The sequence below is a fragment of the Rhodotorula graminis genome, assembly GCF_001329695.1.
Source record: "Rhodotorula graminis WP1 unplaced genomic scaffold RHOBAscaffold_1, whole genome shotgun sequence".
Taxonomy (NCBI): domain Eukaryota; kingdom Fungi; phylum Basidiomycota; class Microbotryomycetes; order Sporidiobolales; family Sporidiobolaceae; genus Rhodotorula; species Rhodotorula graminis.
Window position 1 is genome coordinate 1,246,700 of NW_017264928.1, and position 16,615 is coordinate 1,263,314.

Below are 16,615 nucleotides of genomic sequence, written 5' to 3' on the forward strand. Positions count from 1 at the left end.
ACGGCGAGCGAGCGAGTGGCAGAGGTGCGAGCCTGTCAACATCCAGCGCGTCGGGTCGTGTCGCGCAACCTCTCAAGGTCAATCTCGCCCGGCAGCCTCTCGTGGCGGCTCTGTACCGTGCGACTGCCCCTCCCAAGTCACCTGCGAGCCGCCGCGAAACGTGCGCCGGACAGCCGGGGCAAGGCCGCCTCTCTCGAGCTCTCGCGACGGTCGACTCGTCGCTCGCCGTCGCTGGACGTGACATGCGCGTCGCTCGATTGCATCAACAGAGTCGTCATGGTGTATGGGTCCTGTCTAAGAGAAAGAGGGCGAATGCTCCCGCCCTGCTGCTGCGTCGCCCGGCTCGGCTCGACCGCTCCGCTCCGCCGACGCTCACCGCCCGAGCGCCGACCGCACCTGCAGCATGAGCTTGTCGGTCGTCTCCTGCGGCAACTTGAACCACATGAGGCCCGCGAGCGCGATCGAGTAACCCGCCATCTGCGTGAGGGTCACGGTCGACCCCATGAGGACGACCGAGCCGAGGACGAGGAGGATGTCCTTGATGACGCCCGACAGGGTGAGGACGAGCGAGCTCGCGCAGCCGATGAGGAAGACGACGGCGACGTTGAGGAGGAAGGCGGTCGAGGCGTTGCCGATGAGGATGGGGAGGCCGACCACGTCGAGCGCGTCCTGGAACGGCGCCGAGCCCTCGAAGAACGGGATCAGGAACAGGTTGAGGGCGGCACACACGGGCGCAAACTGCGTGCGGGACATTCAGTCAGTCTCGGAGAAGGAGAGAGAGGGCGACCAGGTGCGGCTCGGCGAGAGAGGACGAGGACGCACGTAGTAGAGCGAGACGAGCTGCAGGTACGACGACGGGGGAACGCGGTCAAGACGGTGTCCGCAGGACTCGAAATCGCTCCAAACGAGAGAAGGGGACGCACAGGTCCCATCTTGAGGCCCGTCAGGAGCTTCTGGATCGAGACGAGGCGGCACGCTTCGAACGCGATGCCGGTCGCCTGACAGACAAAGCCCGTCATGTCAAAGTTGATCTCGCCGTACGAGGCGAGTGCGACTGTGTGCCACGACCCGGTCGTCAGTGAGGGAACGAGCGCGCGGCAGAGCGGGCGAGACGAGGGAGAAGGGACGCACCGCCGCACGAGATGGCGATGACGATGACGAACTTGCGGGGCTGCATCTGCTCGAGGCCAAAGAGGACCGACATGCCGAGGACAGCGACCTGAGGAAAGTGGGGCTACGTCAGAGGCGCGCAAGGACGAGGCGGGTAAGATGAGGACGCACCGAGGTGAACGCCTTGAGCCTGCGAGGTCAACCGCACAAGGTCAGTCGTGCACGCGCATCGAGACAGGGAGAATGAAGACGCACATCTGGATGAACGAGACCGAGAGGGTGAGGTAGGCGAAGTTGTTGAAGATGAGGGAACCAGAGAACAAGGCGCCGATGGGGACGATCTGCGGTCGCGAGGGCGCACGAGCGTGAGTTGCCGCTCACTTCTCGTCAATCGTCGATGACTGGAGGAGCTCGACGCACGTTCTTGAACCACCGGTCCCAGCTCATCTGGACGTTCTGAACGTCGTCGAGCATGTGCGTGAACTTGCGGAGCAGGCGGGTGCCGACCGTCGCGTAAACGAGATGCCTGGAGGTGCCGCACAGCGTCAGTTCGACGCTTCGAGACCGGTCTGTGCGGGTCAAGGCAGAGGAAGGAGGGGACGAACCAGGTCGTGAGGGCTATCGGGTAGTTGAACCTCATCGTGCGCAGGATGTAGGCGTTCTGCAGGATGACGCTCGACGAGAGGGCGATCCAGATCATGATGATGTAGCCTGTTGCGACGAGGATCACGGCAGGCGGGCAGCAGGAAGTCAGTGGTCGGCTCGAGAGCTGGGTGCGAGTTGCGAGAAGAACGCCATCGGCCGCCGGCTCCAACGAGCAGCCCTGCACCCTGCCCCATCTGCCCGTCGAGACCCACCGTGCCAGCCGTCACACCAGAGCTGCCGCCGCCGCGACCAACTCGAGGCGGCGGGCTAAGGTCGGCGGCGGCGAGGCGCGACGAGACGGACAACGGCACGCGCATGCCGCACGGGCGGCACCACGCCGTCGCTGAGCCGCTCGTCGCTGTCCTGCGCGTGTCGCCCTGCCAGCACGAGGCGCGGCTGCAGCCGTCACGGATCCCACCCCTGCTCGCCCAACTCTCGCGCCGTGATCTCGCGCCGCACGCAACTGAGAGAACTGAGCGCACCTGGCCAGATCTTCTTGACCGCATCGCTCGAGAACCCGCCCGAGCTGGGCTTGGCCGACGTCGCGGTGCTCGAGGTCGGGAGGTCGCGGTCGCTGCCGTTGAGGAGCGTCTTGGAGGAGAGCGGGTCGCTGTTGCCCGGGTACATGGCGAGCTTGACGTCCTTGTCGTGCGACATGCTGGGCGGTCGGTCCAAAGGTGCGGACACAGGTGGTGGAGCGAGGGCGAGAGCTGGCGAAGAAGAGGAATGCGGGGTTGGTCGACTTGGAGCTGGTGTGCGCTGCAACGGCTCGCAGCGCAACAGTCGGACGCACTGTGGAAAGCGAGAGGTAGGGAAGCAAGCGCACAGAGCGTCAGGCTGTCGTCTCGGCCGCTCGCGGGTCACTCTCCTGCTCTCGTTCCCTCCTGGCCGGAACTGGGAAGGTCGAACGAACCGTGGTCTCGCCCTGCGTGGCTTGCAGGTCCAGTCTCGCTCAACTTGCAGGTTCACTCACGCCTCCTGAGAGAAAGCCCCGCTGAAGACGCGCCGGACGGCCGAGGGACCGTGCGCACGGTCCGAGGAAGGGAGGACGCCGCAGTGGTATTTCACGCCCGCCGCCGTCCTCGTTCTCGCCCGCCGAGCCCTACTCCTCCTTCAACGACGGTCGACGAGTCGCGTCGTCAGGCGGGGTACGTGTCGGTGATGGGGAAGAGGAGGCGCTGCGGTCAAGGCAAGGTGCGCGGTCAGTGACGGCGTGCGACCGACCTCCTCTCGCTCGACGGTGCTCGACAGGACGGGGGAGAGGACATAGACGCACCCAGATGTCGTCGTCTGCGGCGGGAAAGAGCATGTCGTCCTGCGACATCGGCGCCGAGCCCGGCTCGAAGAAAGCGTCCTGCGCACCGACCCCGTTGTCGAACGGCGGACCGCCGCCGAGCCCTTGCCCGCTCGTGCCCGTCGACGCCGCACCGTGCAGGTGCGGAGCGTACAGGTTCTCTTGGATGATCTGCTGCGTGGCGAGCGACCAAGGGAAAGCGGCGCAGGACGATGTGTCGGCGTCGGCGAGTCGGTCGAGGTGGAGGTAGTGCGCGCTGTGCGGCGTCGGCTCTGGTGCAGCTGCCGAGTGATCGTACTGGGTCGAGGTCGAAGACTGTACATGTGCGCAAGCGGCTTGTCGCTCGAGTGCGGCCGTCGCGGCGCGAGGAGGGTCGGAGGAAGCCGAGGCGGACGGCGGCTCGAGACGATCTTGGGGCGACGGCACGGCGGCGAGCGACGACAGCTGCCACGCAGGAGAGACCGTGCTGAGGAGGTGGGAGATGAGGCGGTGCGTGTGTCGTCCGACGTACGCGAGGCGTCCTCGGTCGACGAGCGGACCTCGTTGAGCGTGCGGATGACGCGGTCGCGGTCACTCGACGACATGGCGACGATGTTCTGCGTCGCGAGGAGGCGGTGTCAGTCCGGGTGAGGGCGAGAGGTACGGACAGGGCGAGAGGAGTACGCACCTTGACGAGCCAGACGCTCACGACGGCGAGGGCGACGTACGACAGGTTGAAGCAGAACGACAAGTAGCCCGGAACGACAAAGTCGTTCTGGAAGACCGCCGCGAGAGCGAGTGAGGCGTCGACGCACTCGCAGAAGGTGCTCGACAGCTCGCTCGGCTCGTCGACGTGGAGGACGCGGTCCTTCGAGTACCGGGCGACCCACAGGAGCTTCCACTCGGCGATGTGAAAGCGGAAGAAGGCGTCGCAGAGCCGGAGAGCCGAGATCTGCGGCGGGAGAAAGGCCAGACCGGCTGCGAGGGAGAAGGGTCAAGACGGGTTCGTGGGCGTACGGGCACGGGCAGAGAGCGAAAGGGATCGCGACGCACGCTTGACGCCGAGCCATCGAGACCGCCATCGTCGCCAATCGTTCTCGAGCCACTTGAGCGACCGCGTGTTGGCCGGATCGCCGGTCATGTCGGCGAGCGTGTCGGCGTACTGGCGGCACAGGCGAGAGAACGTTATCCACGGCGGCAACGTCGACTCGCCAGGACAGGGAAGCTTGTCGGCATGCTCGAGGACCCAGTCGGCCGGGTCGTCGACGTCCTCCTCCGAGATCATGCGCGGCAGTGAGTGGTGGATGGCGAGGTGGTAGTCGGCGACGACGAGGTCTGTCGGGCGCGCGCGAACCGAGGTGAGCTCGAGGCTCACAATACGTCGACGAGAAGATGAAGCGGGACGCACTGAGCCATGCTCGCTCCTTGTTGAGGACCTCGCGCGCCTGGTGCTCGTCCTCGGGAAGTGGCCTCGGCGCTCGAACGTGGAGCCGCAGCTCTTGCGCCATGCGGATGGCGTACCCGACCTTGCGCCAGCTCGACGAGTCGTTGGGTTGCTTCCAGTGCGTCAGGAGGAGGAGCGACTGGACGACCTCGATCGTCGAGAGGCCGAACTCGACGGCTTGGCCGACGAGCTTGTTCGACAGGAGGACGCAGGCGTGGTACGCCTTTGGGCGCTCGGCCTTGGCGGTGACGGTGATGACGGCGGTAAACAGGAGGGCCGACTTGTGCCGGACCCAGTCGGGCGAGTGGAGCGCCGGGTCGAGGACGGGCACGACGAGATTCATAGTCGAGAAGTACCTGCGCGACGCGGACCAGGCTGTGTCAGTGTGTCGTCGCGGGGCGTAGACGTAAGAGAGAGAGAGAGAGAGGTGACGCACGTCTTGAAGAGGTCGATGGCGTCCCGCTCGGTGAGGATGCCGGCGTGAACAGGGTCGGGGCAGTCGGTCGGGAGGAACGGCCCGGCGGCTGGCGGCGGCGCGGCGTTGAGCGCCCCAGCGACGAACGGCATCGAGTCGCCTGTCGGGACGACGTGCGAGAACTGGATGTCGACGCGTCGGCCGCCGAGCGGCGGCGGGACGGGCAACGTGTAGGACGCCGGCGCGACAGGTTGATCTTGCGACAACCCGGGAGGGGCTTGCGACCTGGCGCAGCCGACGGCGGGCCCATCGAGCGTGACAGCTGAGGTTGAGGCGATCGACGGGTAGAAGGGCGGAGCGGACGGGGCGAGGCGTGCCGACTGGACGGTCGACGGCCCGTTGAAGGTCGGCGCGGGCCACTGCGATGCGTCGGGCGCCTTCTTCTTGCGCCCACGACGATGCCGTTTGTACTCGCACGGGATCTTGTGCGTCGAGCACCGCTTGCAGATGGTGTCGGGGTCCACGGAGCTGCACTTGCGCTGGAGGGCGGGAGGTCAGCGAGGGCATGCTCGTCTCCTCGACATGGGGGGCGGGCTCACTTTGGCGGCACGGCACGCGAGGCACGAGATCTTGCTGCACGCAGGGATGGGGCGCCGGGGCAAAGGTTAGCTGGCTCGACACCTTGAACGCCGCACGGAGAGAGAGACGAGGACGCACGCTCCGAGCTTGCTGAACCCCTCGATCGGCCCAGACGCCGAGTCGAGCTGCGTGGAACCATCGAACGCGTCGGCTGAACGGGAGCTGCCCTCGCCTCGAGGCGTCGACATGGTCGAGCCGTCGTCGACTGATGAGGAGGTCTGGACGAGGACGAGGCCGCGAGGCGAGGTCGCAGGGTCGGGTCGGGTGCTGCTGTGTGGCGTGTGGATCTGTGCGCGGCAGTCGGCGTGTCGCGCAGGGCAAAGCGAGCTTGTGTCGACGAGAGCCGTCGCTGCCTCTCGCTCGCCTCCTCCCGTCCCCTCAAGCGTGGCTCTCTCCTCTCGTGGTCGCCCAGTCGCGGTACGAGACACGAGCTGCGGCGGAAAGCATGCGTTACTTTGCAGGACTACAAAGCGCGAGGAGGAGAACGAGCGCGAGAGGGGGGTACGACACGGGGCGATGCGAGAGATGCAGGCTCGACACAGGGGAAGGGGGGAGGGAGAGAGAGAGGCAAGACGCTCAAGCCGCAAGGGCCTCGACCTCGTCGACGAACTCGTGCGCGAGCTCGGTGAGCTCCTGCACGACCGCCGAGCGGTCCCACGCGCTCCTCGCGCGCCAGACGGCGTCGAAGCACGCCGCGCGCAGCTGCTCGAGCTGGTCGATGTTGAGCGCGTCGGTGCTGCTCGTCAGGAAGGACGAGAGCGCGTCGACCTCGGCGTCGGGGACGACGAAAGGCGGCGGCGGCGGAGGCGTCGCCTCCATCGGCGTCGGCGAGCGCTGCTGCTGCTCCTCGGGCTCGACGACAGCGGCGGCTCGGCCGTCCGGCGCGCCATCGTCGTCGGTACCTGCCGGCGCCGGGTCCGCCACGGCAGGCGTCGGGGTCGCGTCCCGCGAGGCGTCGTCGGCGGACCCTCCCGCCGCGCTCGTCCCGCTCGGGCCGCCGCTCTGGTACGACGCGACTGGAGCAGGTCCAGCGGCGGCGAAGGGGCCGGGAGCTGCTGCAGGAGGCGCGACGAGGCCGCTCAGGAAGGACGGCGCCGTGCCGCCAGTTTTGGCGGCCGCGCAGGGCAAAGCGAGCTTGTGTCGACGAGAGCCGTCGCTGCCTCTCGCTCGCCTCCTCCCGTCCCCTCAAGCGTGGCTCTCTGCCGTACGGGTTGAGCGGCTCGGGCGGCTGGCTGAACGGGTTGGCGAAGCCGGACAGGGAGGACGACGCCGTCGGGTTGAGCAGGTCGGCGAACGAGCCTGACGGCGTCGAGGCGGCGACGACGTGGCCGTTGACGCCGTTGGCAGCGCTCGTCGAGGCGACGGCCTGGCCGTTGACGAGCGTACTCGCGGCCGGCTCGTCGAGCTCGAAGCGGGCCCGCTTGGCCGGACCCTGCTCGCCGGCATCGCCCTCGACGCCCTCCATCGCCGCACGCTCGCCGACCTCGACCTCGCCATCGGTGCCCTCGCCGTCTCTCGCACGCTTGAGCGGGTTCTCGGACCCCTCGCCCTCGCCAAGCTCCTCGCCTTGCCCGGCCGCTGCCGCTCCTCCCTCCCCTTGCGCCTCGTCGGCGTCACTCCCGCTCGCGCGCGTGCCGTGCCGCGGACGATGCGCGCCGCCGGCGTCTGCCGCCTTCTCGGCTGCCGACACGAGCGCCTCCTCGCCCGGGATGTCGCCCTCGCGACCTTTGCGGCGCGCGCGCCGGCTCGGGTCGGCCTCGTCCCTCGCGCGCAGACGTGCGGCGAGCTTGTCGCACTCGGAGCGGAACAGCGCGTCGAACGTCTGGTCGAGCATGACCTTGACGTGGTTGACCATCTGGCCGGCGCGGATCGGCGCCTCGCCGTCGTTCTCCATGATCTTGTTGACCTCGGCGTTCGCCTGGATGCGCAGGATGTCGGCGACAAAGTCGTCGGGCGTGTAGTACAGGCCCTTGTACAGGTCGGACGCCATCGTGTCGAGGTCGACGTTGAAGTAGGGCTGCGTGCCGAGGCCCGTCACCGTCTCGTTGGCCCGGAGCTGCTCCTTGCGCCAGTCGAGGTCGTCGCGCTGCCAATCGCGGTACAACGAGCGCTGGAACCGCTTGTAGCGCTTCTTGAGCTCCGACAGGACCGGGCCGAGCTTCCACTTGAGGTACTCGAGCAGGCGCAGGTCGTTCTGCTGCTGCTGGGCGATCTCGGCGGCGGTCGGCTCGCGCGGCGGCGGCGGCGGCGCGATCGGGAGCTTCTCGAGCACGCGCTTGCGGCGAGGCATGCCGTCGGGGTACTCGGTCGGGCGGCGGTGGATCGCGGTGAAGACCTCGGCGAAGAACTCGTGGCGCTGGGCCTGCGAGAGGGGGTCGGGACGCAGAGTGTCAGGTCCCCGCGCACGGACAATCTCGCCGCACGGACGAGGGAGGGAGAGGAGGACGCACAGCACCGGGCTTGCCCATGACGACGCGGTTGCCCTTGACGAAGCCGAACCAGGAGCGCACGTCGGGCGGCACGTCCGAGAAGTGGCCGTCGACGACGGCAAGGAGCAGGATCGGGTCGTTCGGGTCGAGGCCGTCGAGGAGGCCCTTGATCGTCGCGCGTACCGTGTCGCCGACGCTGGCGCACCACGAGACGAGCGACGGGATGAACAGGATCGACGGCTTGTGGCGCTTGGCCTCGACAAAGAGCTGGACGCACGACGCCTCCATCGTGCGCGACGAGTCGGACACGAGCGTCGCGAGGTCGAGCGTCTGGACGTGAAAGCCCTCGAGGTGCTGCAGGACGGCGGCGCCGATGTACGACTGGCCCATGCCCGACTCGCCGCAGATGACGAGGCGAGGGCGGAACACGCGCAGCTGCTCGAACGCTGTGGGCACGAGAGAGACAGAGTCAGTATCTGCGGCGCGGGAGGGGGAAAGGAGAGAGAGAGAGAGGGAGAGAAGAGCGGACCCTGCATGAGCTTCTCCTTCTCGAACCCGCCGCCGTCGTCGACGTACTCGGCCTCCTCGAGCACGCTGATACGCTTGACCTCGGGCAGGACCTTGGCGAGCGCCGTCTTGGCGTGCTCGAACGACGTCGACAGGAGCGGGACGAGCTGTGGCGGGATCGGTGCTGCCGAGGACGAGGTCGAGCGGGCGGTCGAGGGGATGAGGTCTGTGCGGGGCCGAGATCAGGTTCAAGGCCTCGTCCTCGTCGACTGGCCCGAGAGAAACTGAGGACGTACTCTTCTGCGAGACGATAAAGTCGCGCGCCGTGACCTCGATCGACTCGGGCTTGATGACGAGGCGGTCGTTCGTCTTGTAGATCTGCGGGTAGGTGCGCTGGACCGCGTTGAGCGCCGCCTCGGTGCACAGGGCCTGCAGGAAGATGCGCGATCAGTAGAGGAACGAGGAAGAGAGGCAGGGAGCGAGAAGGAGAACGTACGCGCAGGTCGGCGCCACCGTACCCCTTGGTGAGCTTGGCGAGCTCGTCCTTGAACGGGTCGTCGAGCGGCGGGTTCCACCCGCTCGTGTGGATGTCGACGATCTTCCTCCTCGCCTCGAGGTTGGGCAGCGGGAAGTAGAACTCGCGGTCGAACCTGCCCGGGCGACGCAGGGCCGGGTCGATGGCGTCGGGGCGGTTGGTCGCGCCGATGACGATGACCTGGCCGCGCCCGTCCATGCCGTCCATGAGGGCGAGGAGCGTCGAGACGATCGAGGCGTGGATCTGCTCCTGCTTGCTGCTCCGGACGGGAGCGAGACCTGCATCGGGGCACGAGAAGGTCGATGTCAGGGACGGCGCACGAGCGGGCGCTGACAGAGGAGAGATAGAGAGAGACACGAGGACGCACCGTCGATCTCGTCGAAGAAGATGATGCTCGGCTGGCACGCCTTGGCCTCGTCAAAGAGGAGGCGCAGCTGGCGCTCGGCCTCGCCGACCCACTTGCTCAGGCAGTCGGCGCCCTTGCGCATGAAGAACGCTGTACGCTCGGGGCGACGTCAGGACCAGGACGAGGCGAGAAAGAGAAAGAGAGAGAGAGAGAGAGAGAGAGAGAGAGAGAGAGAGAGAGGGCCGGCGACGCACAGATTTTGCGGCCGTCGGTGCTGCAGCTGGCGGCGAGTGCGCGGGCGAGGAGCGTCTTTCCGGTGCCCGGCGGGCCGTGGAAGAGGACGCCCCGTGGCGGCGTCATGTTGAAGCGCTCGAACACCTCGGGGTACAGGAGCGGGAGCGACACCATCTCCTTGAGCTGCTGGATGTGCCCGCCGAGGCCGCCGACCGAGTCGAACGAGATGGACGACGGGACGCCGAGCGGGTCCGTGTCGGCGAGCGCGGCCGCGTTCTGCACCTTGCCGAGGTTGGACGGCGCGCCAAAGTCGAGCCCGCCGCCGGACAGCATGCCGCCCGTCATGCCCGTCGCGCCGGCGCCGGTAAAGACGGCGCCCTTGCGCGGACTGCCGCCAAAGTTGGGCGCGTCGTCGTCGGACGAGTCGGACGAAGGCTGACCGCCCTCGGGGTACAGGGCGGCCCACTGCGCGCCCGTCATGTTGGCGGGCAGGCCGGCGAACGGGTTGCCGTCCTCGTCGACGCGGCGCTGCTTGCCCTTGCCCTTGTCCTTGTTGGCGGGTGCGTCGAGCGACAGCGGGACGAAGTAGTTGACGCGAGGCTTGTTGCGCAGGCGGCGACTCGAGCCCTCCTTGTCCTGGCCGAGCGAGTCGTCCTCGTCCTCGAGGTCGAGCATCTCGTCGTCCTCGTCCGTGTCGACCTCGGTGTCGTCGTCGTGCTCGTACGACTGGTCGGCCTTGCGGCTGTTGCGCGTCTGGCGGGTGCGGGGCCGCGAGGGCTGCGTGAGGCCGCTGCGCTCGCGCTGCTGCCGCTGCGAGCGCTGCTTGTCGGCGACGCGGCGGCTCCTGCCGCGGCGCGGGTTGCCGTTGCCGCCGTACTCGTCGTCGTCGTCGGCCGCGGCCGTGTACTCGTCGTCCTGCTCGACGCCGGCGCCGTGGTACGCGTTGCCGCGACGCAGGCCGCGACTCGCGCCCTGCGGCTTGACCTCGTCCTCCTCGTCCGACTCGCCGTAGAACTGCGGGCGGCGGGTCGTGCGGCCCGACGAGGTCGTGATGGTCGTGACGAGGCGCTGCTGCGCGTGGTACGCCTCCTCGTCGTCGTCGTCCGTGTCGACGATGACGCGGCGAGGGCGAGGGCGCAAGCCGTGGCCGCCGACGGCGTCGCCCTCGTCCGGCTGCTGCCCGTTCTCCTGCGGCGCACCGTCCTCGGGCGCGTACTCGGGCTCTCCCGCGGCGTCGGCGTCGTCCTCGTCCTCGCCGGGCGCGTCGTCGTCGACCGCCGGCTGGCCGTCTTGGTGCGGGCCGACCTTGAGGCGGACCTTGAGCTCGCTCGCGTCGCCGTAGTGCTGCTCGTGCTCGTACTGCTGAGGGTCGTGCGGGTGGGCGTGGTACTGCTCGGGCTCGACGGGCGGCTCGAAGTGGGCGTGGTGGTGGTGGTGGTGGTCCTCGGCGGTGTCGCGCTCTGCGGCGCGGTACTCGTCGTCCGAGTCGTCCTGGACGGCGTAGCTGCGCCTGTTGGCAGCGGCAGCCCTCGTAGGACGCGTCGAAGGTTGCGGCGCGGGCGAGAAGTCGTTGTCGTCCTCGACCGTGTCGTCGTACGAGGCGGTGCGCCTGGACGAGGCGCGTCGCGGACGGGCCATGTCAACTTGAGGCGGGTCGGGTGGGGCGGTCCAGGCGGGGTGCGCTGCTGGCAAGGCCGGGAGGTTGTGGAGCGAGAGGAGGGGAGGGGCAGTCGGCGGGAGGGGCGGCCCACGGGTGTGCATGCAGCGGGGGGCGAGGTGCGCGTGTGCTCGGTGCTGGTCGCTCGTGCCGGTAACGAGTCTCTGGGTGGGGGAAGAAGTGAGGGCGCGCAGAGAGCGGCGCGTCGAGGAGACACAGTCGCTCGCCCGATGCTCGGCCCAGCTGTTGCTCTGCTGCTTCCTCTGGTCGCTCTCGACCTCAGCTGGTAGCAGCACGCACGCGGCAGCACGCCCGCGCTCCCTCGTCGAGCCTCGCTGGCTCGCCTCGAGCGTTCGAAGGCAACGCTGCGCCCACCCTCCCTCTGTGTAGCTCTCGCTTGCAAATCAACGCGAGTACCTTGAGCTGCCGTGCCCTCTGACTGTCCCCGTCACGCGAGAGATAGCCGAGACGAGGGTCGTCGACCTCCGTCGAGGAGGACGAGGTCCACCCCCACTTCGACCCGCCGCTCGCCCTCGACAGCTCAGAGCTCGCTGCTGCCTCGCTCAGCAGCTCCGCGAGACTACTTGCTCGACGACCGGCCGACAAGCGCGCGCGCCAGATCGAGGATGGCCGGCTGGGACGACTACGTCGACGACGGCCCGGCAACGCTCCGCATCCCGACCCAGGGCTGGGAGGACGGCGCAGTGTACGAGCCAGGGCACTCAGAGGTACGCACCCACTCGCTCCCACCTGTTGCGCGCACCCGCAGAGCCAAACTCACCTTCGCTCCCTCTTCCTCCCCTCTCGTCGCCCGCTCGCAGGAGCCCGACGCGCCCATCTTCAGCCTCGGCCAGGTCCAGTTCACCCTGCCGTCCGCGCTGCACTCGCTGTCGTGCACGAGCAACATCCTCCTCCTCGCCTGCACCGGCATCGGCCCCACCTCGTCGTCCTCGTCCGCCTCGCCGCCTCCCCTCCCTCAGCTCATCCGCATCGACCTCGACAAGCCGACCGAGGTCGACACGATCGACGTGCCCGTCGCTCCTCCCGCCCAGCACGGCCGCGGCGCACCTGCACCTCCCCCGCCGAGCCTGCACAAGGTCCACGTCGACCCCGCAGGCCGTCACGTCCTCGTCTCGACCTCGTCCGGCGACAACTTCTACGTCTTCATCGGCGCCCTCCCCGCCGGTGCACCCTCGTCGGCGGCGCCGTCGACCCGTCGCGCCAAGCCCCTCGCCCGGCTCAAGGGCGCCATCGTCGAGGCCGTCGCCTGGTCGCCTTCGTCGTCCTCGTCCACGTCCTTCTCAACCGGCGGCATCCTGCTCGGCACCACGACGGGGCAGCTCCTCGAGACGTGCCTCCTCGACCCGGCCCTCGACTCGTCGGCGGGCGCGTTCTCGCTCCCGGTGCCCGGCCGGTCCTCGATCGAGCGCTACGTCAAGCAGCTCTACACCCTGCCCGAGCGGCAGAGCGTCGTCGGCCTGCGGTACGAGGTGTGGGGCAAGCGTGTCGCGGTCGTCGCGGCGACGGCTACTCGCGTGCACCAGTTCGTCGGCGCAGCCGGCCCAAAGGTCAAGGACGAGGACGCGGCGGTCCTCGAGGCCGTCATGCAGCCCTACTCTTCCGGCGACGCACGACCAAGTGCGTCTCTCTCGCTTTCTCGTCCTCGAGATTGCGGCGTCCTGACCCTGTCCTCTCACAGAAACGCTCGAGCTTCCCGGCGAGCCACCCTCGTCCGAGTTGCACTTCTTCGCTCCGCCGTCATCCTCGGACAAGTCGCGCCCGCTCCCAAAGAGCATGGCGTGGCTCACCGGTGCGTCCCGCTGTACCTCTTCCATTCTCGAGCACGGTCCTGACTCGCTCCCGTCGCAGCCCCGGGCATCTACCGCGGCCAGCTCGTCTTCCCTTCCTCCTCTGCCGACCTGCAGCCGGGTGACGGCATCATCGACACGGCGTCGCTCATCCCGTTCCCGTCCGACCCTGCATCGTTCTTCCCGTCGGGCGAGCAGCAAGACCCGCCGATCAGCATGGCCCTCACCGAGTGGCACTTTGTCCTCCTGTACGACGACAAGATCTGCGCCGTCGACCTCCTCACCGACAAGGTCGTCTACCATGAGCACCTCAACCTTGTGCGTCCTGCTCTCTTACCTCGTCGAGCCTCGTCCGCACAGCCTAACTCGGTTCCTCGTCCCCCTCCAGCCCGACGGCGCCCGGCCGCTCCGCCTCGCGACCGACCCGGTGCGCAAGACGCTGTGGATGTACACCGACCAGGCGATCTACGAGCTCGTCGTGCGGGACGAGGACCGCAACGTGTCGAACGTCTACCTCGCTCGAGGGCAGTGGGACAACGCTCGCCGACTCGCCAAGGTGCGTCCCTCTTCCTCACTCGCGCGAGACACGCCTCGCACGAGACGATTACTGACTCCTGATCGCCCCTCGCAGACGCAGCGACAACGTGACGCCGTCCTCGCCGCCGAGGCCGACTCGCACTTTGCGGCGGGCAAATTCATCCAGGCGGCGCAGGCGTACGCCCAGTCGTCCAAGAGCTTCGAGGAGGTCGTCCTGCGGTTCGTCGAGCGAGACGAGCGAGACGCGCTGCGGTACTACCTCAGCGCCCGGCTCGAGCGGCTCAAGCGCACGGTGCGCCCCCCTCTCTCTCCCTCCCTACTCTGCGCAGCGGGCTCATTCGCTCCTTCTCCTCCCGCAGGACCTCACGCAGCGCATGATGCTCGCGACGTGGCTCGTCGAGATCTTCCTCGCCAAGATCAACGAGCTCGAGGACCTCGCTGCGGCTGAGCGTGCGAGCGGCGACGCCGACAACTTTCACGCCGAGCGGGCCATCGTCGAGGAGGACATGCAGCAGTTTCTCAAGACGTACAAGGTGCGTCTCTCTCTCTCTCCTCGTCCTGTTCGCGCCGTTCACTCATGCAGTCGACCCGCGCCAACAGGACAACCTCGACTCGCGCACGGTGTTCGACCTCATGGGCCGACACGGCCGCGACGAGCTCATGCTCTTCTATGCGTCGGTCATTGGCGATCACGAGCGCATCATCGAGTACCATATCGCGCACGAGGACTGGACCAAGGCGCTGCAGGCGCTCAGCAAGCAGGTGCGCCTCGACCACTTTCGACCTCTTCGCCGACGCGAGACTGACTCTCGCTCGCCCTGCAGGACTCGGTCGACTTCTACTACCGCTTCGCCGCCGTCCTTGTCCGACACGCGCCGAGGGAGGCCGTCGACACGTTCCTCCGTCAGCCCCAGCTCGACGTTCGCCGCCTCATTCCCGCCCTCACCTCGCCTCGCGTCCGCTCGCCCTCCTCCTCGTCCGAGACGACCGAGCACCTCATCCGCTACCTCGAGCACAGCGTCCTCATGGCCCACAACACCGACCCGGCCGTGCACAACACGCTCGTGACCCTGTACGCGACGTCGCCCTCGCCGGCGCACGAGGCCGCCTTCCTGCGGTTCCTCGACCTGGCGCCGACCGACCCGGGCACGGGCGACCCGCTGTACGACCTCGACTATGCGCTGCGCGTCTCGAGGGCGCACGGCCGGGTTCAGGCGTGCGTGCGCATCTACGCGCAGATGGGCATGCACGAGGCGAGCGTCGACTTGGCGCTCGAGGTCGACGACGTCGAGCTCGCCAAGCTCAGCGCCGAGGGCCCCGAGGACGACGACCTGCTGCGCAAGAAGCTGTGGCTCAAGATCGCCAAGCACGTCGTGGGCCAGAAGAACGACATCAAGAGGTCCGTGCATCTCTCTCTCTGTGTCTTTCTCTGTCCCTCTCGCGCACAAGGACGGCCTTCTGACTCTCGTCCCTCCTCCTTTTCATCCATGTACAGCGCCATGAACTTCCTCGAGTCGACGTCGTTGCTCAAGATCGAGGACATCCTGCCCTTCTTCCCGGACTTTGTCGTCATCGACGACTTCAAGGACGAGATCTGCTCGGCCCTCGAAGACTACTCGTCGCACATCGAGCGTCTTAAGGAGGACATGAACGAGGCGACTCGGAGCGCCGAGGCCATCAAGGCCGACATTGCCGACCTCGACAACCGGTTCGTCGTCGTCGACGCGGGCGAGAAGTGCGGCAGCTGCCGACAGCAGCTCCTCACTCGCCAGTTCTACGTCTTCCCGTGCCAACACTGCTTCCACGCCGACTGCCTCATCCAGGAGGTGCGTCGTGCCTCTCGCTCCTCTCCCTCTCCTCGACGACGGCCGTCCTGACCCTCTCTCTCTCTCGCCGGCTTTGCAGGTCACCAAGACGTTGTCGCCGTCCCAGCTACGACGCATGCTCGACCTCCAGGCCCAACTCGCGCCCTCGTCCTCGTCTGCCCGTGCCGCCGCCAACGCCGCACGCTCGCGCCGCACGCTCCTCGACGACACGTCGGCCCAAGGGCTCAAGCTCGCCGCCGCCTCGGTCCAGGCCGTCGACCAGCTCCGCAAGCTCGTCCTCCCCGACGCCCTCATCAGCGCCATCGGCGGCGCCATCCCGCTGCCCAACGCGCCTCGCGTCAAGGGCTTTTCGGCGCTCGGCGGGTTCGCGAGCGGCGGCGGTACGGGCGCGGCGACGAACGGCGCCGCGTCGGCCTCGATGGCGCGCTCTCGGCGCGGCGACGATGCGCACGACACGCAGAAGCCCGAGCGCGAGACGGCCGAGTCGCGCGAGAAGCAGGCGCTGCGCAAGCAGCTCGACGACCTCATCGCGAGCGCATGCGTCCTGTGCGAGGGAGCGATCGCGACGGTAGACCGAGACTTTGTAGAAGACGGCGAGGAGATGTGAAGCGCTCTCTTCTGCTCTCCTCTTCTCGCGCGAACCGAGAGAGAACGAGGGAAAGCCAGGAATTGAATTAGGCGCGAGCGGCGAGAAGGCTACGGCGAGGCAACTGGACTATGGACAAGGTGTGGGCTCGTGGTCTCGGTGTCGTGCTGCTCAGCGCGTGTAGCGGATGCGCTGTGGAGGAAAAGGAACGGTCAGCTCGACTGCTTCGCGGGTCGAGAGGGGGACGAGGAGGAAGGAGGGGACGCACGCCGCCCGGTCCGAACGAGAGGCTGAAGCGCTTGCCCGCACGGTGCAGGTAGACGACCTTGGGCACGAGGGTGTAACTGCAGGGGGCACGGCGAGTCAGGCGCTGCTCGAGGACGGGGGGGAAGGCGGACGACCGCCTCGACGACGCTGCGAGCGCTCGCCGCGATGGGACGACGAGAGAGACGCGACTTTCGTGTGCACATGGTGGGCGATCGAAAAGCCCATCGTCTCAAAGGAGCTGCTTGAGTGGTGGTGGATGTGGAAGAGGAGGGCGAGCGGAGTCCTGTTTCGATGACGCGGAGGCGACGAGTGAGCAACGGCTCGCGCGCGATCTGCGCGAGTGGCAGGGTGGACTGA

General features: G+C 67.9%; 4 protein-coding genes across 4 annotated transcripts; 1 reads left to right on the plus strand and 3 right to left on the minus strand.

The window, feature by feature from the left end:
- Positions 1-233: 233 nt before the first annotated feature.
- Positions 234-2,546, minus strand: RHOBADRAFT_32967 (uncharacterized protein). The gene is made up of 9 exons (XM_018413067.1): positions 2,238-2,546; positions 1,716-1,821; positions 1,531-1,636; positions 1,366-1,451; positions 1,282-1,300; positions 1,132-1,219; positions 924-1,054; positions 823-840; positions 234-738 (listed from the first exon to the last, which is right to left on the minus strand). Exons 1-9 carry the CDS (start codon positions 2,410-2,412, stop codon positions 373-375), a joined length of 1,095 nt encoding a protein of 364 aa, XP_018274363.1. The 5' UTR covers positions 2,413-2,546; the 3' UTR covers positions 234-372.
- A 108-nt stretch (positions 2,547-2,654) lies between these two features.
- Positions 2,655-5,714, minus strand: RHOBADRAFT_50795 (uncharacterized protein; the record flags this gene model as incomplete). The annotated part of the gene is made up of 10 exons (XM_018415501.1): positions 2,655-2,933; positions 3,032-3,364; positions 3,444-3,493; positions 3,561-3,645; positions 3,717-4,006; positions 4,082-4,363; positions 4,437-4,828; positions 4,909-5,426; positions 5,487-5,520; positions 5,605-5,714. The coding sequence occupies 10 exons, from the start codon at positions 5,712-5,714 to the stop codon at positions 2,895-2,897; spliced, it is 2,133 nt and encodes a 710-aa protein (XP_018274364.1). The 3' UTR covers positions 2,655-2,894.
- A 1,772-nt stretch (positions 5,715-7,486) lies between these two features.
- On the minus strand, positions 7,487-9,910 carry RHOBADRAFT_32969 (uncharacterized protein; the record flags this gene model as incomplete). Its single annotated transcript, XM_018413068.1, has 7 exons — positions 7,487-7,888; positions 7,977-8,401; positions 8,485-8,688; positions 8,759-8,891; positions 8,959-9,275; positions 9,365-9,493; positions 9,598-9,910. Coding segments are annotated over 7 exons (1,923 nt in total), but the record flags the coding sequence as incomplete, so codon positions are not given.
- A 1,950-nt stretch (positions 9,911-11,860) lies between these two features.
- Positions 11,861-16,031, plus strand: RHOBADRAFT_50797 (uncharacterized protein; the record flags this gene model as incomplete). Its single annotated transcript, XM_018415502.1, has 11 exons — positions 11,861-11,962; positions 12,056-12,872; positions 12,934-13,044; positions 13,104-13,360; positions 13,431-13,598; positions 13,674-13,871; positions 13,939-14,112; positions 14,180-14,341; positions 14,404-14,978; positions 15,075-15,405; positions 15,485-16,031. 11 exons carry the CDS (start codon positions 11,861-11,863, stop codon positions 16,010-16,012), a joined length of 3,423 nt encoding a protein of 1,140 aa, XP_018274366.1. The 3' UTR covers positions 16,013-16,031.
- Between the last annotated feature and the right edge of the window lie 584 nt (positions 16,032-16,615).